This window comes from Pangasianodon hypophthalmus, chromosome 20 (assembly GCF_027358585.1).
Source record: "Pangasianodon hypophthalmus isolate fPanHyp1 chromosome 20, fPanHyp1.pri, whole genome shotgun sequence".
NCBI classification, from domain to species: Eukaryota; Metazoa; Chordata; class Actinopteri; order Siluriformes; family Pangasiidae; genus Pangasianodon; species Pangasianodon hypophthalmus.
The window spans coordinates 13,770,894-13,792,971 of record NC_069729.1 but is presented as its reverse complement, the minus strand read 5'-3'; the positions used below and the strand labels follow the sequence as shown (position 1 = coordinate 13,792,971).

Below are 22,078 nucleotides of genomic sequence, written 5' to 3'. Positions count from 1 at the left end.
AAACTATATATATGCGTGATTGAACTTACCTTTTCATGCAGTTCATAGAAGTCACTGTAGCGATGCTTTATGGTCCACCGGTGATCCCCAACCTTCACCTCGATTATATAAACCTAAACAGGGTAAAAACAGGAAGAAAATTTTTTTTTTTTTTATTAGCAATTTCTCAATACCATGTCTGACATCACCATCCCCAAAGTGAAGCCTGGTGGTGGGAGCATCATGTTGTAGCAATGCTTTTTATCAGCATGCAGAAGCGACATACTTGATTATTCTGTATTTTTACCACCTAACTAGAACATCACAACAGGGATACAAACTTCTGAGCTTGCTAATAAATATAAGTGCTTACTTGTAATATTTAGGCCATGTTGTCACAGAGTTTTAACTGAAAAATACTATCAAATAAATGAATAGTGGCGCAATAAATGAATGTTAAATAAACATGAAAAAATATTAATAACGTTAAATAAACAGGATTTTTGTTTTCTATATCAAATTTAAAAGATAATTTCTGTTTGTTTGTTTTTTTCCCCACTCAGAAACCTAAGGTATGCTAACTGAAAGATTCAGATATAATAATTTTCTCTGAAAATTCTTTCAACTTTAACATAGAGTGTAAAGGAAACATTTGAAACCCTTCTCATTTTCACAGGAAAAAAAAGTTCTGATATTGTCATATTTTGTCATTTTGTGTAATACAAAGAAAACGTGGCATTATGAATTAATGTTGATTTGTCACTAGTGTTTTTTTGTACTGGTGGGTTAATGCGTTGTTAACCGTTTTATAAAACTGTAGAAGATTAAAAGATGTATTCAACACCCACACCCCTAATTTATACTGCTTTCACTTTCGCAAATCAACGTTTCTTCCAAATTATTCTGGTAAAATATCACAATCTACCAAAAAATAATAAAAACTACATTACAACAGGAGTTAGCTCATAGTGCATGCAAGCGCGAGACGGACCAAGTTAACTAACTTGGCGTTAGCTAGCTGGCTAACGCTACGGTAATTAGCTATATAGCTAGCATAAATTGATTAGTAAACCTGACAGTGACAGCGGTGTCAAAACGTCCAGTAACATAGTGTATTTTAAGTTAGCGTCAAATAGATAGAATTTTGCTTCATTATAGCGAACCTATATCAACGATAGGAAACAAAATTTGAATATAACTAGCTATATAATATTTTAGTAGTGCTTCTCTTGCTAGCTCAAGGGTTTTGCAAGCTAGCTGTCAACTTAATAGCACATATAACCAGGCTTGTTAGCAAGCTAGCTAAATAATCTGCGCCATTTTATCTGCATATTACATAAAATATAATGTTGATAATTAATATCTTGCAGTCCTTGCAATAAATTCTCTGATTTTGATGTAAACACTGGCTCAATCCCAAATAGCTCCTTACTCAGTATATAAGTGCACTACAAAGGGGAGTGAAATACTGATTCTATACCCTATCTAGTGCACTCTATGTCCAGTAGAGAGGCATATAGGATTCGGTCAGCAAGATAACTGTCACAAGATAAGCTGGATAATAATGCATTCTCATAATGTATTATCAGAAGGTATATCTAAGCGCAGCAACTAAGTACAATTCAACTACATTTAGGATGCTTCTAAATATTAAATAACTTACCGTGTAGTTCTCCACTAGCTCCGATCCAACGATACAAACACTTCTTTCTGTGTTTTGCTCCGTAAACGCCGCGCAGTCCATGTTCACCAGGTTAAACCTGCACTACACCATTATACAAAACCTGCAGGACGACAGTGCATGGCTAATGTACATATGGTGCACGAGACACCCAGAGAAAACATTCAGTTCCCCTGCGGGTCTGTTGTGATTCCAGCAGATAACAGATCATTTCCCTCTTCTCTTGTAGTTTAGTGTCTAAAAATGAGGTGCAACAGCGCCGACTAATGTACTGGAGTGTAGCAGCTCGACCTGTACCAACGTCTGCGTCATCCATCCACCCATACATACATACTGTACATCCACACATCCATCCATCCACACATACATCCACCCATCCATACATCCATCCACCCATACATCCATCCACCCATCCACCCATACATACATCCATCCACACATACATCCATCCACCCATCCACCCATACATACATACATCCACACATCCACCCATCCACCCATACATCCACCCATCCACCCATACATCCACACATCCACACGTCCACCCATCCACCCATACATACATCCACACGTCCACCCATCCACCCATACATACATCAATCCATCCATCTTATCCTACACTGGTTCATAGGGAAACCTGGAGCCTATCCCAGGAGACTCGGGGCACAAGGCGGGGGACACCCTGGACACGCTGCCAACCCATTGCAGGGCACAATCACACACACTCACACAATACAGACAATTTGGAAATGCCAATCAGCCTACAATGCATGTCTTTGGACTGGGAGAGGAAACCGGCATACCTGGAGGAAGCCCCTGAAATGCAGGGCAGAGGTGGGAATCGAGCCCTCAACCCTGGAGGTGTGAGGCAACAGTGCTATCCACTAGGCCCCCCACATCACACACAACACTGTTGCCAAACTTATTAACAAATTCTCTGGGTTCCTCCCACATCCCAAAAACTTGACAGTAAGTGGAATGGGTAAGATAAATTGCCCCTTGGTGGCAATGAACTGGTGTCCCATCCAGGGTATATTTTTGCCTCACACCCAGTGTTCCCAGGATAGACTCCGGATCCACCACAACCCTGACCAGAATAAAGCAGTTACTGAAAGTGAGTTAGCATAGAATAGAATAGAATATATTTGTCATCGTACAAGTACAGTGAATTTTAATTTGCAACTCCCAGTAGTACTGATAGTCTAACTAACTAATAAACATATAATTATATATAGACATTAAAAATAAAGTTTGCAGATACAGTGGTACAGCAGCTTATTAAGTTTGCAGACACAATAGATAAGTAATAAACAATAGCAATTTCAGTACAATAAATAAACAATAGTAAGAAATTTTTTTTAAAAGACATAAATAATATTTTACATTTATTATTCATCCATTACAGATTATGAAAAATGTTCATTATAGTTCCAACCACATTCACTCAACCCTGTTACCTGAACCTGAACCCTACCAAATCACATGTTCAACAGGAAGTTGCATCATCCATATTTCCTGAACATCATGACAAAAAAAAAAAAAAGTTTTCTTATTTCTTATTTCTTTATTTACTTTTGAGGTGGAAAGTACAACCCTGTTACCCAAATTACAGACTAAAAGTAAATTATTTTAAATAAACTAAAATAATGTCCTCAGTGCCCTCCTATCATTACTGTGGATGCTAGTTTATGACATTTTGTGTATTTGCTAATTCTAAAAATGCCTGCCATTTTCAACCCTGTTACTCACTGAGGAACGAAATGCAGCCATTGTCACCAAATATGGCATGTTGTCTGAGATGGATTAACACATCTTTGATTGGTTAAATGAATGTTTACTTTGATCTGGTGTTGAAAAATAATTTTGACAAATAAAGTTTTGTTTTTCAGGTACAAAGGCTAAATGGCCAGTTACAGGAAATCAGCCAACTGTTAGAAATTGTTTAGCAACTTTTTAAAAAAAAAAAGTATGTAAAGAAAGAAGTGTGGAACCACTGAAGGGTCCAGGGTTCCGTGGGTTAATTTATTATACACATAGCATGGCATTGCATTTTTACAGGAAACAGCAGCCTGCCACATGGTGGCGCCAAGGGTAGAGCTGCTGCTTCACAGCTCCTGGGTCCCTGGTGTGATCCTGAGCTCGGGTTACTGTCTATGTGGTGTTTCATGTGTTCTTCCAATATCTATGAAGGCTTCCTCCAAGTTCTTTGGATACCTTGCATCTCCCAAAAACATGCTGGTATGTGGATTAGCTACTCTAAATTGCCCCTTGGTGCAAATGCATGTGTCCATGGTGCCATCCACAGTGTATTCTGCACCCAGTGTTCCCAGGCCAGGATAAAGCGGTTACTGAAGAAGAATTAATTAATATCTGGCCAAGTGTCAAAATTGCACCAAATGTCATACACAGGGGTTCATTTGGGATTTAAGAGGTGGAGGAGCTCTACCTCTTTAAATGGTGCCAACAATGTAGGGGCAGCACCATTCATTTTATGGTCTCAGTACTGACTTTAATCACAAAACGTGACTAACACACGTTAATATATCTGTTTCTGTGTTAAGAATCAAATTTAACTGCCTACCATTGGGTGAACAGAATATAAGACGTAAGATCAGACTTACTTCTCTGTCAGTTTTGACATCAAAATGTTATAAAGACATTGTATGATTTTTTGGCAAAAGTAAATGATACCATGAAGCCTTTCAACTGGAATAATTAGCATGTTTTGCTTTAATGATCAAATATACTGTACCTACACAGCAGTTAACTACAGAGCTGCTGAGTTAACATGGAGGTTATATTTAATAAGGCGTGGCCACGAGGCCACAAACAAAAATCTTATAGCCACAAATTATTATGTTGTTATGGCCATGAATTGTGTAACTTTACATGTTGTAGGAGCATCTGGTAACGTGACTGGCTGGTAATTATTTGGCTATTTACTATTCACTCTGAGAATTTGTACAAGGTGACTAATGGTATATCCGTGTTAGGTTCCTGTGGTCACAATGCTCTAATTAATCATTTCACTCATTTTAAAATGCAAGGGTATATAACTCATGTCACCTCAGTGCCTCCATAACAACTGCCTTAACTAAAGAAATACATTCAATACATACATAAATATGACATTTAACTATTCATTTATTTATTGTAAAGAAGTGTAAAGCTCTTTTACAATAACATTGTTATTATCACAATTATGTCAAGTTGAGATTTACATTTCCATCTATTTACTGGGCAGAAGCTCAGCTCCACTTCCTTTTCACATTACCCAAAAATATGAATGTTATTTAACCCCTGGTTATGTTCTAGGACACCACTAAATGAATGCATTTAATGGTCTAGGATGTAGTCTAAAGCTATCAGGCATCAACATAGATTAGCCATTGATAATTTCCTCTCTCTGTTAAAGCCAAACTGTGTTTCAAATCACAAACCATGATCTAACGCTTAAAGTATATAACAATATAACATATACCTAACAACATATATATATATATATATATACGTAACAACATGTACTGTATGTGTTGTTAGTCAAGCACCAACTGTTTCAGTTCTCAGTTCTAAGTGCCAGTTGATATTAGCTCACTAACTCAACCAACAGTGTGTCCTGTGTTTGATTTTTCATTTTATTGTCTGGTTCATTAATAAATACAAACACTACAAGTCTATTACCTGCTATAAGTCCATCCCTTATTCTTGTGGTACAAGAAGAATAAAATATTTCAGGACAGGGTTGTGTTTTGTTCCATACATATTGTATAATTAGTTACTGGCACACATATACTAAACTCCCACAATCCTAGTATTAATAACATAGTCTACTTTGGGGTGGTAACAGCATCCCACCAGCCTGTCGATGATTGTTTTCCTTTAATGACACGCCTGTCATGTTTTATTTCTTACTTAAAAAAGAATATGCTTACACATAAAAGCATGCAGTGTATTTAAGCATTAAATAAGCATTACCTCAGTTTCCTTAGTAAATATTACCTCAGCCTCCCTAATTTTTCCTCTACATATGAAACCGGTAAAGTGACAGTCCAGTGTTTTTGTTTGTTTGTTGGTTGATTTGTTTGTTTGTTTGTTTTTACCACTGTTATTGGTGCTGCTGTGGCAGTTTATAACACAATAGCTTCGCATTACAATTAACATTCAGTATGTATGAAGATTTGGAGACTAGTTAGTCTGACTACTGATTAGATGACCAACGCTGTCAAAATGGCAGATCACCCAAAACACACTGCTTCAAGGTACAAGGGCATAGTGTAGGTGTAGTGTATTTTTGGTATTTTTTGATGTTCAGCAGAGTATATGGTGTCTTCAACACTTCTACAACTGGAATTAAGTTTACAGATTATAAATGAAAATAGGAAAATCTGAATAAGTATCTGAAGAAAGAACTTTTTTATAATAAAATGGCCATGTGTTATGGACAGGAAAGATGGCTTTCAAGTGACTCTTAAGCCCAAAGTATTGTATGGACTAAATAAGACTGGCTCAATCATAAAGGTTCACTCCAGTGAGTATGGAAAATAATTACAGTGCTCCATCCTGTGAAGCGCCATTTTGGGATTTAGCCGTTGGTTTTGTGTTATCGTCGTTTGTCATGTCTACATCAACCCCCTTCCATCCTCTATATGAAAATGGTTGGCAGTAAGGTGTTTTCTGTACTGGGCTAGTACACTAGTATGCAGTTTTGCACGTAGGCCCTTTGTGCTTTTGAGGATGAAATAACTGATCTGTCATCTGTTCGGGGTTCCCCTTTCTGGTGGTTTTATTCTGTGTGGGACATCAAAAACCGATCCTAGACCAGCTGTTAGGACAACATCCAGGAAGAAACCATCATTTCAAAGTTATGGGAGGGGTTGTAGTATAATTATTCCGTTTCTATTGGCTTAAATGACAACATGTCTTATTTCTGGTTCTTTATCTGATTATTATATACTGCTAGGTTTCTGTACTATTGCGTACTAGACTAGCTTTTTCTAGCTTAATTGTTTTTTTTCATTCCAAACAATAAGCGAACACCCCTTTATACTCAAGAGCACGCCCAGCGTCCCGAAGCTATATAAGCAGCAGCGCAGTTTACCGTTGAGAACATTGATAACGTTTACTGAAGTGGTTGTGGGGTGTGCGAAGTAGTTTGTTTGTAACAAAAAAAAAGCAAAACAAACTACAAGCCCATTTCCCCACGTTTTAATTTAGAATTATACGAGTTATATACTCCGAGTAACGACGAAAAAGAAAGTCTTAAGCGGACCGTCGAGGGGTGTGACTCGGTCAAGCTGCCTATCGAAGAGGCACCGCGTCAGGCTATGTACCAGCGAAAGCCAGTGACAAAGAAAAAAACGGAGAAGATTGTAAAAAGGTAGAGCATATAGAGACACTGAGGGTGAAGACCCGCGATAAGCAAAACCTCCCCATTAAACGGCGGAGTTTGTTCTTTGTTTCCTCGTCGAGAAGACGATGTGAAGGAGAAGAAGGAGAGAGAGAGAGAGAGCGCGAGAGAGAAACTAGCTAATGCTATACGACGAGAGAATGTGTGGGAAGGGCATGATGTGCCGCAGGGAAGTGCAGAGCCACGAGCTGTCGGTTAAACATGAGCTCAAGGATGAGGAGGCGAAGAGACCCAAGCACAGCTGGCACAAAAGCGGAAGAAGGCGGTGGCACAGCGACAGGAGAGAGCACCGTCTAGTGTTCCGCCGCAATCCGCCGAGACCGAGGCGCGTGTCCGCCGTCTCCGTGTCGCTGCGGCCAGCCAACGTCCGCGGCAGGCGCGCGCCAGGGATGCGCGCGCCGCGCAACACCAACCAGTTCCTCATGCACGAGAAGTACCAGCTCATGCACATGCGCTCCGACTCGGTGGGCACGGACAGCTGCTCCGACTGCGAACTAGACCCCGCAGACATGGACTCGTACCTCGGGGTGCTGGAGAACGCCCGGGGCGCGCTGCTAGACAGCCCCGAGCTCCCGTTCACAACCAGCGAGACGTTTCACTTCTTCACTTTCCCTGAACTGGAGCGAGAAGACAGCATGCAGTACTTTCCGTCCGAGAACGACGTGATGCAGAGCGAGGATTTCATGCAGAGGGACTTTAAACAGTTTTGTGACGCCGTGGCTTGTACATAAACCCTCGCCACAGGTAAATAACCTGGTGTGCACTGATCATTCGTGGCCATCAGATCGTCCAGACCAACAGGACATTTTTATTAACTCTGTTATAATGGCATTCATCTATCATGTTGTGTTTTTTTTTTTTTTTTTTTTTTTTTAATGGTGCATTGTTTTGTTACGGAAGTCAAGCTGTAAAGTAGGAGTGGCAGAGCAGCCAATCAGATTCGAGATCACTTAGTCCCTCCTCACAGCTGCTAAAACCCCTAAGCGACTCCGTATTGGGCATCTAGTGCACTACAATAGGATAAAGAAGTGCACTTGTTTACGGAGTAGGGAGCCTCTTGAGGTTCAGCCATATCTTACTGTTTAAGTGACTCTTTGTAAACTGAAATAAAAATGTTGTTTTTAAGGAATATGTGTCTATTTAGTATACTTGTGTCTCTTCTTTAATCAGAGCATCACATAATTATATGCATAATTAATAAGTTAACAAATCTTATTTTAAATAAGCTTTACATAAAAGATTAAAAGTTAGGTTGTGTATAAAACAATTATGAGAAAAATTTAAAAATATAAAAGCAAAACAAGGAATCACAATGAAGATTAATGGTAAAGGTGGAAGTACAGTAAAATGGTCCAAAATTAGTAAAACAATCTACAGGTGTTCATTAGGCTCAAAAGATTTATCATGATCAGAAGTGAATCAGTGCAGCGTGTGTGTAGGTCGTGCTATATAAAGCTGCATGCATGGCAAAAATGTGATCAGGATAATGCATTGCAGTTATTAGCCACATTATAAACAAATACGTTTTTCATTTTAGTTATTTTAAATTGTAACCTACACTCTAGTTACAAGGAAATGTGGAAATGTGGATATAGTGTACTTTAAAACAAAGAGTTAAGGTACATTGGACCATAATTTGCTTTCAGAGTAAAACTTTGAAGGTTCATTACATGTACCTTACTAGATAAAAGATTTCTAGGATTAGTTGGAGAACCACTGTTTTATAAACTAAGTTAGACTCTGTATAAATAAGGCTCCACAGTTTGCAGCCAAACAGTTAAAGTGATGAAGTTAAATAAAAGCAATGTGTTGGCCAATAAATTAGGAAGGCTCACCAATAGTGCAACTGATTCTGTTTACGGGAGCCAAAAATCACGATCCCAGTCTGATTAACAATGCAGTGCTATGTCCATATGAAGAACAACGGGTAACACTGGTGTAACGTGGCTTCAGCTGTTCAGAGTGAGGAAAGGAAACACTGTGAAGCCTGTGTAGTTAAGCATTTGGGCTGCATGTTGTTTCATCAGTAATTTGCAATATTTACAATACCTTGATAACACTTTATATTGCAGAAAGATAATATGCAAATGAGCCCTCTAATCAAAGGCAACAATTCTCATGTGCAGTTAGACGCTAAATACGCAGCCCAGCTGTGTATTTCGTCAAAATAATGCAAGACTATCTATTCTTTATGTGTGTTGTCATAACATTCAATACCAAGAATTTAGAAGGTTAAATATGTCATTCAAGGACAGACAAGCAAATCATCGTCAAATAGACGTTGATTCATGATACTGCAGTTGGTTTAGTAACTGCTAGCTCCTTCAGTGGCCTATATAGGAATTATATCTGCAACACTACAACATGGCTTGCTACCAAATTAGACAGGCTACAGTATAATACAATAACATAAAGACATAACTAAAATATACATTAGAAAATGCTGGTAAAATTGTGCATAAAACGGTTTATAAAAACATTTTTCTATATGAGAATGTTTACAGGAACATTTATTCCCCCTTAAAAGATGTTCAGAACATAGTCCTGTACATTTGCCTGTTTTATTTTTCAAATATATAGTTTTGCTTTAAAAAAAGACACTGGTTTGTCTTTTTCATAAGCAGGAAGATGTGAGATGTGTCACAAAGATACTCTGCAAGAAGAGACTAAAGGAAGCAGTTCATAGTGAAGCTCTTTGTAAATGATTGAATGACATCAGTAGTGGTCTTTTCAATGCCGTGAGCATGTGTTGTGAGCCAAAGTCTTGTTGGAAGATTGAATTGTAGATGAAGGAATCAGAGGAGAAAAGGACAGCCAGACCCAGTGTTTCAGGAATGTTTCATCATCAGCAGTGATTATTCTCAGCAGATGAGATCATTAGATCATTATGATGTTGGGTTTATTTGCAGTGTAAGTAGGCATTAAGGGATAATCTGAAACAATCTACACCACATATTTAACTATAATGTTCATATGGACACTTCACAGTATCATCACTGCCCCCGTGTACCATATAGCGAGAGCCTGCATCCACACCAATTTCCACCATGTTAGGTAAAGATAAAGAATTTATTTTTATTAGGATGGTATTGTTTTTCTTATTCAACCCCTTGTTGTTTATTTATTCACATTACATCATATGCTTCAATAACTTATAAATCATTTAGTGAGAATTGCCCAAGTCTCAGGGAGTACAATGTTAACATAATCCACCTGCTTACTTACGAAGAAATTCTGCTCGATCCCGCCCACTTCCAAAAAAATTCTGATCAATCCCGCCTGCTTCCGAAGATATTCTGCTCAATCCTGCCCGCTTCCGAAGAAATTCTGACCGATCCCACTCACTTCTGTAGAAATTCTGATCGATCCCGCCCATTTCCGACAATATTCTGATCGATCCCGCCCGCTTCCGAAGAAATTCTGATCAATCCCACCCGCTTCTATAGAAATTCTGATCATCCTGCCCGCTTGTGAAGAAATTCTGATCAATCCCGCCCGTTTCCGCCAATATTCTGATCAATGCTGCCCGCTTCAGAAGAAATTCTGATCGATCCTGCGCGCTTGCGAAGAAATTCTGATCAATCCCACCCACTTCCAAAGAAATTCTAATTGATCCTGCCTGCTTCCGAAGATATTCTGCTCAATCCCACCTGTTTCTGAAGATATTCTGATCGATCCCAGCTGCTTCCAAAGAAATTCTGATAAATCCTGATAAAATTTTCTGATAAAATCTGATAAACCCCAACTGCCCCCAAAGAAATTCTGATCAAACTTTCCCGCTGCTGAAGAAATTCTGATCAATCCCGCCCACTTCCGAAGAAATTCTGATCAATCCCGTTCATTCCTGAAGAAGTTCTAGTTGATCCTGCCCACCCCTGTAGTTATGATAGTTTGCACCTGATTTTATGTTCTATTCCACAAAATATAAATGAAATAATACTTTAAAATACAGTGACCCTGAGCAGAATAAAAGCAAGTACTGAAAATCACTGAACAAATGAATGAACGTGGTACATGCAACATACAGCACAAGCACCCGGTACACTCTCACATTAATCAGTGACTTGTTTCTTTGTCCCATAAGCTTCATATCTGGCTGCTCTCTCACACAAGGTTTTCTTGGGCCACTCAGGATCCCAGTTTCGATTCACACCTCTAGCCACAACCATCACACACTGCGTAAATGAGCTTTCCACTGAAATGAATAGCCCATGGTATGGCAAAGTTGCACATGGACATGTAGATTAATACACATGTAGTGTCTTTTTTCTAGATAGAAGGACACTGATAGAGATTCTCCACTTAATGAGTGAGTTAATTTGACAACGTATGCTATATTTGAGACATTTTCCACATACGGTATGGTTCACACACACAAGTAAGTCAACAGTATGTTGGAAGAGATCATGAGAGTGTAAAGTAAACTGAATGTTTGCTGGTCTGGGGTGGGATTTGGCTCATGTACAGCACTTCACATAACACACTGCAATCTTTGATAAAAAAGCAAGCCGTCCTGCCCCTGCACACTTGCTCTGACATGTCACAAAGATTCATTTTCATAGGTGTGTCACATCAAAACAGTGCTTACTAGCATGCAGTAATTATGAACAAGCAATGAGCTGAACTTCATTGATTTAAACTGCACTGAACAGAGCGTATTTGAATAAATGTAATGCTGGTCATACTGGCATCAAAAGTACCACAGTAGAAAAGAGATATATATATATAAAATTAGCATCAGAGTACAGCAGCAGCAATGTAAATAAAGTATGAAAACTAATTTAAAAAATGCAGTTTAGTTCACAAAGTTACTAAAGAAAAGGGAAGTTTAAGACAAAGTCAGAAGTGAGCTGTGAGCTGAATAAAGAATATGAGTCATATATATAGTTGCACAAATCCCTGCTGAAGCAATAAAGCAAATAAGGAACCTTGAAAAATGTGATTTGTGTGCCTGCATGATACCAAATTCCACGTGATTTGATTAAATTTTTACTTCATACAACTTCAGAGTTTATTCTGAGTTTATTCTGAAACACCTTGTTTCCATGGAAACTACACAGCAATTTTTGCTACCTCTACATTTATTAGTGAAGACCATGTTACATAATTTAAGATTCTCAGACAAAAAAAAAAAAAACACATTCACAAATGTAACTTAGCATAAAAGTGGTTTGGCAGATTAAGCCTTTTTTTCGAGCTTCATGTCCAATTAGAACAAAATACTTTATTAGCAATATCTGTAGTCTCCATACATAGGGGAAATTAACAATTTTTGAGCAAAATGTCCTCCAAAATTTTTCGTACTTAGCTTATATTATGTATATTTTTTCAGCTAGCCTTTAAGAATGCCTTTGACAAAGGAAGAACATATTGAAATCATTCTCATGGCTGGATTGGGAAGCTGTCATAAGCTTGCGATGGACTTTAATAGGAAACATGGCAAGCCCATCACACATGACACTGTTGTCAAACTTATTATCAATTTCAAAAAGACCGGTAGTGTTGTGGACCAACTGAGAAGTGGACGTCCATGAACATCTACTGACGAAGGCACAACCGAAGTGGTGCTGGCGTACGTAGTCCCTTATGTATGGAGACTTTTTTGGGACACCCTGTACACCTGCTCATTTATGCAGTTATCCAGTCAACCAATCATGGCATGGCTGTTGGTTTGAGAAACTTATTTCAGAAACTTCTGATTTCCTGGGATTTTCACGTGCAACAGTTTCTAGAGTATACACAGAAAGGTGCACAAAAAAAAAAACAGCCAGTAGGCCACAATTCTGCAGGCAGAAATGCCTCACTGATGAGAGCGGTCAAAGGAAAATGGCCAGACTGGTTCAAATAGACAGGAAGGCTACGGTAACTCTTTATACCCGTGATGAGCAGGAAAGCATCTCAAAATGCACAACACAGAAAAAAAAATGTTATGAGCAAATGGCTTTGTGATTAATTAGCTGAGGGTTTTAGAACTCATACATTGTTATCCATCTCCTCCTGTTTCAATTAAATTACAAAGAGGTCAAATTCTTTTTTCATTGATCAACATGCCTTCATAAATCTGCAAATAGCTAGGTACATAGCTAGACACCTGAAAATTAGCCATATCCACTATTACAGCAATCGTTAAACAGGTTTTAAAGAAAAAAAGCTGTAATGACCCTGCCTGAAAGATGACACACAGGTATTTTTTGATGCTTAGAAGGATCATGGTTGGATATTCACAGAAGATGGCAGCATTCTGGGGTCACCATGTCTCCAAATCTACGATCAGACACCACCTTCTTGTCAACAAACTATTTGGAAGGCATGTCAGAAGTAAGCCTTTTCTTTCATCTAACCACAAACGTAAGTGCCTGGAGTTTGCTAAACGCTGCTAGAACTTTGACTGAAACCAAGTTCTATTGTCAGATGATACAAAAATAGAGCTGTTTTGGAAACAAACCTTCAAGGTGGGTTTGGTGTAAAAAGATGGATGGTTATACAGAAAAGAACTTGTTAAATATAGTGGAGGATCTCTGATGTTGTGGGGTTTTTTCCTCCAGTGGCCCTGGAAAACCTGGTTACATGGCATCATGGACTCCATGAAGTATCAGGAGATTTTAAATGAAAATCTGGATGTCTCTACTAAGAAGCTACAACTGGGCTGTAGTTTATCTTCTAGCAGGACAATGATCCAAAATCCACACAAAAATGTTCCAATGATTACAGAGTCGAGCTTCTGGCATGGTCTCTCAGTCTCCTGACCTAAACCCCATTGAAAATGTGTGGGCTAAGATGAAGAGGAGAGTCCACAAGATAGAACTTAGCACTCTGGAGGATTTGGAGAGATTCTGTATTGAGGATTGATCTCAGGTTCCTAGCTCTGTATTCAAACATTACAGGAAAAGAACTCAGTGCTGTTTTGTTAGCAACGGGAGGTTACACAATATACTAAATGCAGGGGTGTCATAAATTGTGAAACATGATTTTGTTTAAAAAGGGTTTTTCAGGATACGTTTATTGCAATTAAAGGTTAGATTCTCACATTTTCAGTGTGAGATTAAGTGAGAGGAAGTGCCCTGGAGTAACTTTCTGGACTCTTGATATATTACCATAGAATTTTGCATCCCCATGTGAGTCTACAGTCAGTGTATCAGACAGAGATACACTATATGGCCAAAAGTTTGTGGACACCTGACCGTCACAGCCATATGTGCTTTTTAAACATCCCATTCCAGATTTAGTCCATTGCTGCTATAATAGCCTCCACTCTTCTGGGAAGGCTTTCCACTAGATTTTGGAGCGTGGCTGTGGGGATTTGTTCATTCAGCCACAAGAGCATTAGTGAGGTCAGGCACTGATGTCATGCGAGAAGGCCGGGTCATGTCGGTATTCCAGTTCATCCCAATGGTGTTTAGTGGGGTTGAGGTCAGGGTTCTGTGCAGGCCATTCGAGTTCTTCCACTCCAGCCTTGGCAAACCATGTCTTCATGGACCTTGCTTGGTGCACAGAGGCTTTGCCATGCTGGAACAGGTCTGGGCCTCTTAGTTCCAGTGAAGGGAAATTGTAATGCTACAGCTATCAAAGACATCCTATACAGGGACGGATTATGAGACAATGGGCCCCTAGGCATAAGGACAAACAAAAAGGCTCCCATATTGAATAGCAACAATAACAAAGGATTCGATCCCCAAAGTCATACAGAAACCTGAAGTGAGTAGCTCACTTTGAAGATGTAATGATGTAATGATGGTTTCTTCCTTGTGACATCTTCAAAGTTAATGTGTAGGCTATTTCTTCAGTTTTCCAGGGTGACTGTCCTTTAGTAAGGGGGCCCCAAAGCCCCAAAGCTACCATACTCCTAGGTCAGGGTTTTGATTCTTGGGCCATGCTGAATTTTCAAACGTGCTGAACTGTAGCGTACACTTCCATTAGTCCAAAACATATCAAGAAAATGTCAGTCTATGATAAACAACATTACCAGTATATGAATCTACAAAAATCTTTTTTTGTAACACGGGAAAATGCTGGTAGAAATGGCAGCAGTGTTAGCATGGTGTGTGAATTCAGGCTCTGACAGTTCCTCAACCTCAGCTACATCACTCCAGTTCATAACTGAGCTCAACTAGAGGTATACTCTATGTGAGACAGTTTTGCAATCCTGCACACGCAGTTAAATATAAATAAACTAGTAGCCTAATTCAAACCATCACAACCCTGACCAGGCAGTTACTAAGGATGAATGAACGAATGAATGAATGAATGAATGCTGCAATTTGATGTTAATGAATGTAGTCTTTGTCCCACAAGCTTCATGTCGGACAGCTTGCCTGCATGAAAGCAAAAATCTGTTCAGAATTCAGTATATGATTACATGCTTAGATTGTGTGTGACTCTGGATAAGGGCATCTGCTAAATGTTGTACATGTAAATGTAAAAGGTATATGTGACTGATATTTAGGATTCAAGAAAAACCATCTAAAGGACACACACAGTTGATGAGGTTTTATGATTAGAGCAGGGCCTCTCGGTTTACCACAGAGAAAGCAAACCTTCTCCCCTCCCCCTCAGCTGCTGCTCTTGGGATTATTCAGTGTGATGATGTAAAGAGGACGCTCAATCCCAACTGATCTCTCTCTCTCTCTAACCTTCCTAATCACTTTCTTTAGGACACTGTCTGACCTTCTTTCCCTCTATTTCTCCTTTAACAACGGACCTCCTCCTAGTTACCAGGTTGAGTTGATGTGCTAAATGTCATGAATCCATGTAGAATTCTACACTTTTACTGCTGTCTATCTGCCATATGAAGAATGGTATAGAAACAAATAATCAAATTTTTGCTTGTATTAACCCATTAAACTCCCAGGATGAGTCCTGATATTCTCCACTCTAACTGCCATTACAAAACAGTAATTTTAATTACATAATACAAAAGTTAATCCACAATTAGCTATCTTGTTAACACGGGTTTTTTATTACAGTCATCCCAAGATTAGTTAGCTTGTTAGTGAAATTGGCTAGCTACTATTTACATAGCTACTGCTCAAAAGGTAACATTGGTTAAGCTAACCACTTAGCTGGTTAACTTTAATGCTGTATCTATAGGTTAGCTAATGTTGCTAAACCAGGACATGCTATTATTAGGGGTACAACTAACTGTTTTCTGTGGCCAGTCCTTATATTCAGATACAATCAGACACAGTGCTGTTGTTGGGTTTTTTCTCACGTTAATCATATAGGCCTTCACCAATGCATGAGACACATGGCACAGCATTTATTTGACTTTAAAAACAAAACTGGTGCTTTCTGATTGTCAGAATGGCCACAAAACGAGACAAAAAGCACACTGATTATTAGATACACTCACTGGCCAATTTAATAGGAACACAGACCCCTGCTAATTCAATCATGTGGCAACAGCACAATGCATAAAATCATATAGAGTTTCAATGTTCACATCAAACATCAGATTGGGGAAAATATGATCTCAGTAACTTTGAGAAACTTCTGGAATTTTCATCCACACACCAGCCCATTCGCCTTAAGGTTTGACATGTTTTGGGGGGTTTGTAATGCTTTTCTGCTCAAGACGGTTGTAAAGAGTGGTTATTTGAGTTAGCATAGGCTTCCTGTCAGCTCAAACCAGTCTCACCATTCTACTTTTTTTTAGCTCATCAACTAGGCATTTCCACACATGGAACTGCCCCTCACTGAACTTTTTTTTTGTACCTTCTGTTTTTCCACACTATTCATAACTGAAGTTCTTGACCTGTATATGCATGATTTTACGCATTGTGAATCTTCCACATAATTAGCTGATAATTATATGAATAAATAGGTGTACAGGTGTTCCTAATACAGTGGTCAGTATATGTAGTCAGTAACATGTACTATCAGTCAAAAGGTTGGACACACACAATATCACAATATACCTTCATTACATAGTGTATGCTTGGTCTTTCTTAGTGGTGCTCTGGTAGTCCTGTAATGTTAAACCAACTGAGAACTTGACTGAGTTACCACTGATGTAAACTTGGAAGTTGAATGTTTTATCACTATTTTTAATTAACAAATAACCATTATCCATTACTAAGCACTGATGACTGAGCGAGTGCTTGTGTGTCTCTGTAATGCCCTATGATGAACTGGAGTCATGTCCAGCGTTGCTGGGATAGACTCCAGCTTCACTGCAACCCTGAAGCAGATAAATGGTTACAGACGTTGAACGAATTAATGAATGATACTGACATCACAGAGAGTCACAGTTTGCCCATCTGTTCAACTGTCCATTCAGATATTTTATCCTCTCTGTTTTTGTAGACCAAAATGATTCAATTAGGCCTCTGACTGTCGTTTGTCTCAGATAAAAAGTAATTTAATTGAAGCAGACTGACTCTGGATGTTGATACACACACTAGAAAACAAGCCATTCCTGTTTGAGAACAGTCACAGTGTAAAAACAGCACTACAGAATTTTCACCATAAATGTGACCAACTGGTTATAACATGCTCTCACTATCATACAGGGTGATCTTAAAGGAACTGTTCAGCTAAAAAATGACATTAACACAAATCCCGCTAACCCAGATGTACTCGTTCAACTAGGACATGTATGGTGTTTGCATGTTTGGTCTCGCATTACCAGGCTAATGTAGGTAACACATAAGGGAAGCTTATAGCTACCAGTTTATGACTGTGCAAAGTGCAAGTCTAAATCACACACAATCAAACTGAAACAAGGTGTTTAATATCTTAAAGATGATTGCTTATGTGATTTGTATGATTTGAACTTTGTATGATACATTTTTCCTATAATAATCGACTAGGGACACCATAGAGCTAAAAACAGGAGTAGTGTCATATTGTCTGTGCAAGCATCAGACTCAGGTAGCAGGCCTCAATGTTAAATTATATGTTAGAAATGATTATCATTTTGGATGGGAATCCAGTAGTGGTATTTTTGAAACGTATGTGTAAGAATGATTCTGCTCAGGCAACCAATGTCTTTTGAGGCAAGTGTGCGATGACTTAAACATGCACTTTGCACAATGCTAAACTTAAGCTTTTCTAGCTATACTGTCTATACTATACTATCTATACTATCTTACTAGCTATAAGCTTTTCTTACTTATTACCACCGATAGCCAGTGTAAAATTCAAGAAGCAAGCGTCAGACATAAAACATGTCTTGACATGTCTTGACTGATTGACTATATATGTAAGGAGGAAAACTGTGGTAAATAATTTCAGGCCAAAATACTCCTTTAATAAGGAATATTTAATAAAACATACTTTGACGTAGAGACTACAGTGAGACAAAATACACTATATGACCAAAACAACCATATGTGCTTTTTGAACTTCCTGTTCCAGATTTGTTCAGTGGGGTTGAGGTCATGGCTCTATAGGCCACTTGATTTCTTCTACTCGACCACCACTCAGCTACAGACACATAACATGCGCACACACCACAAACAACCCACTGCCAGTCAGCCTTCAAATCTACTAACTACTTCAAATGACCTATAGCTATAGCTAATTAGCTTCATTTTTATTATTTCCACAATTTCCATTATTTTAAACAGCGGAGGCCCTTTATGGTGCCCTCAAGGCACACAAACAGCTGGTCAGTGATTTGCCAACTGCTCACCTCCACATAGAGCTTGAGAGCCATGACTGGACACAAGGCTGGTCTCATCTGCAAGAGCAGATAGAGTGATAGAATTATTAATATGATGATGCTGTCTTCTATTAAGAAGGATCACAGAGCATGTAAGTCAATCCTTATGTGTTTGAGCAGTCCATGAAGGAGTCATGTGACTCTTTTTGCAATAGCGCTTCCACATGCAAGATCATCACATTTGTTTGACTGCTCACCTGCTGTTGCGCCTGTTGTCCAGCAGCCACACAGCCAACTAGCACACAATTGTATCACCCTGGGTTTCAAAGCAACCCAGTGCCACTCCGCTGATGTGAAAGCAGAGAAATCAGTTGTATTACACAGCAACTGAAATGTGGAAATACATCTTCCAGATCTCTGGTCACAAGCAATTGTGAAAACATAGTCACACCCTGATCTGAAATGAACTATTTTAGTGTTTTGGGTTGGCTCAGTGGCACCAATTGGTCTGCGCTGTATTCTGTGTAACTTCATCCATGGTTGTGGTTTCTAAAACCAGGTATCATTGTAATAATGCAAAGGCTAGATCTGTTTAGTTTGTGCATGACTAAACCTTTTTGAGTGAGTCAATAAGGTTCAGTGAGTCCTTTTCAATCTCATTCAGTATGCGCTGAAGATTTCCAGTGTTTCAGTACTTGGTGTGGAAGAACTTGAGTGGCCTGCACAGAGCCCTGACCTCAACCCCACTGAACACCTTTGAGATGAACTGGAACACCTCATCAATGCTCTTGTGGATGAATGGGCACAAATCCCCACAGGCACACTCCTAAATCTAATGTGAAGACTTCTCAGAAGAGTGGAGGTTATTATAACAGCAAAGGGGAAACAACTTCATATGGCTTGCCCATGGCTTTGGAATGGGATGTTCAACAAGAACAAATGGGTGCGATGGTCAGGTGTCACACACAGTGGCCATATAGTGTATTGTATATAGTGTAGACCTTTAGTGCTTGTTTTATAGATTCATAGTTAATTCATAAGTGATTGAGGATTGGTTCATGAATAAATATATTAATAAATAATTTTTCGAATTTTATAGGTAAATCTATAAATAAAGAATATTATTATTTTCGTGAAAGCAAGAAAAACAACTTATGTTTGCCTCAGGTAACAACCATTAAGTGTAGTGCACACACACCCCTTCACTGACTGTTAAAGCTTTCTGCCTTAAGAAAGACAGACTAGACCTGCAGAGTCTGTACAGAGCCATACAAACGCTTGCTGATGTTGGGAAACGTCACATTTGGTTTTGGGGCCAAGTTTTTAATAGGAAACACATAGTTTGGAGTAAAATTTTAAAGGCGAAGAGGTTTGCGTTATTGCAGAAAAACAGAGGCTACATCCCAAACCTCATACTACCATACTACATAGTAGGTAAAAATAACATTCTGTGTGGAAGTGTACTTATGAGGACCTTCCACTTACAAAATTATTAATGCAACAGATTAATGCTCTGGCTACACCTAAACCTAAAAGGGTTTTTATTTTTTCAGCAGCCAAATGTCCTCACAAGATCAAGACACCCCCCCCCCCAACACACACACACACACACACACACACACACACACACAGGAGATGCCTACAAAGATAAAGCCAGCCAATCAGTGAGGAAAACGCCTTCTAAAGCCCTACTGACAACAGCGCTCATATTAGCATAGCCCTATCATGCTGACACTTGTGTTATCCGATCCTTTAGCTTGAATATAAACTTGTACAAGGGTCACAGCTATTGCTGAATTCAGAACTGAACGGGGAGGGCTCATGGAAAAGGGTGGGGGTAGAAAAAATTGAGGCCCTTTAAGGGTGGAAAAGTACAGGCACGCGAGAGGAGCTGTTGTTTAAGAGCAGCACAGGCACATGGTTGTAGACCTGTTGCGCAACACTTTTTTTGTCAGGCTTAACTATAGCAGCAGATGTCAACACAGTTGCTGCAGTGTGCATGGATGGATAGTTTGCAGCTGAGATAATGCCTCAGTGTGTCTTGGTGCATATGGGATAAGCAATACTTATACATATTTTAACATCAGCCCAGCTGCTCAGCTTTCAGTCCTATTTATAAAGTGTGTATACACATTAAAGGCATTCATGCTTTTTGGGACTCCTTGCAAGCATGTGTGTCTGTGTGTCAGTGGGGGATGGGTTGTTATTCTGGTGCGATTCATGCCTTCCCCTCAGAATCATGTGACTCTCTCTCTCTCTCTCTCTCTCTCTCTCTCACACACACACACACATACAGTCCAGTTCTGTCCTTGGGATCTGGTATTTGTTGAGTATATTCTGTCTTGGAAAGGAATTTTATGAAGCACTGGTGTGTGCACACTTGCAAACACATTCAAATGATTCCTAAAGTCAACGATTGGGCATCAAACAGAAAGTAAAGAAGAGGCAAAAAGAGGAAAGAACAGGCTGGGGTGCCAAACATGAAGGCAACTAATGCAAAAAGCAACATTTTAAACCATTGAAAATAATCTATGCAGAATAACATATACATTAATATGTTCAATAAATGACTGAAAATGGCCTAGGAACATCTTTACACCTTTACCCATGAGGGTCTGTGAGTACGTATTACACTCCTGAGCAAAAAAAAATACATAAAATGGGCCAAGCGTAAAATGGCAACATATTAAGCTTTTAATGGTCTTAACAACAAATCATTGGTCAGGAAATGAGCAAGAATTAAACAAATAGATAAAGGGAGTTAGTATGGGAGAGCCTTTCCCTTTAATTTCTTTAAATGTTTAAGCTTCGTGGCCCTTGATGGGCTGCATCAGGTGTTTATACACCTTTATATACCTATATACAATTTTATACACCCAGACATGTGTTAGTTTGAATTTAACATCAAACATTTAAATCATTATCATGATTTTTACCTTTGCATACAAGCAGACTATATAAGTGAATTTCCCTGTTTCTATGGTGGCACAGGAGCTCTCAGGAGTGCAATTGTTTCATTCTTGCTAATTTTCTGACCAATAATTTGTTGTTAAGACCATTGAAAGCTTAATATATTTGCCATTTTGGGCATATGGGACACCCATATGAGCTTGCTGAACATGCCATTCCAGATTTAGTCCTCCATTTATTGTTATAATAACCTCTACTCTTATGAAAAGACTTTCTGTGCTTCCACATTTATGGCAATGGTTTGGAGAAGGCTGCGATAGTCACGTGTCCACATACTTTTGGCCATAGAGTGTATTTCATCAGGGTGAATGTGTTCAGGTAACAAGGGTGAGTGAATGTTGTGGGGCATAACAGCAACAAAGGTTTCAAGCATGAGATGTTAAATGGATTGACACATTAATCTAAAAATAACGCGATTTTTGAAGTATTTTAATGATTA

The 22,078-nt window shown here is 39.0% G+C and overlaps 2 protein-coding genes across 7 annotated transcripts in view; one reads left to right on the top strand and one right to left on the bottom strand.

Moving 5' to 3' along the window:
• nisch (nischarin) overlaps positions 1 to 1,905 on the bottom strand; it is a 30,032-nt gene extending 28,127 nt beyond the window's left edge. For 4 of the 6 annotated variants that reach the window (XM_026932641.3, XM_026932646.3, XM_026932645.3 and 1 more), the window contains exons 1-2: positions 1,643 to 1,904; positions 30 to 113 (exon numbers count right to left, since the gene is read on the bottom strand). In XM_026932641.3, the coding sequence (XP_026788442.3) occupies positions 30 to 113; positions 1,643 to 1,723 (165 nt within the window). In that variant the 5' untranslated portion in view covers positions 1,724 to 1,904. Of the gene's footprint in view, positions 1 to 29; positions 114 to 1,642 lie in introns of all 6 variants that reach the window. The other 2 variants (XM_034314228.2, XM_026932644.3) reach the window with 1 other exon arrangement.
• A 4,846-nt stretch (positions 1,906 to 6,751) lies between these two features.
• On the top strand, positions 6,752 to 8,196 carry wu:fb55g09 (uncharacterized). Its single transcript, XM_026932974.3, has one exon. It carries the CDS (start codon positions 7,190 to 7,192, stop codon positions 7,796 to 7,798), a length of 609 nt encoding a protein of 202 aa, XP_026788775.1. The 5' UTR covers positions 6,752 to 7,189; the 3' UTR covers positions 7,799 to 8,196.
• The last annotated feature ends 13,882 nt before the right edge of the window (positions 8,197 to 22,078 follow it).

Excerpts from the sequence above, each read along its gene's own strand:
- wu:fb55g09 (XM_026932974.3), top strand. The coding sequence starts at position 7,190 with ATGCTATACGACGAGAGAATGTGTGGGAAGGGCATGATGTGCCGCAGG.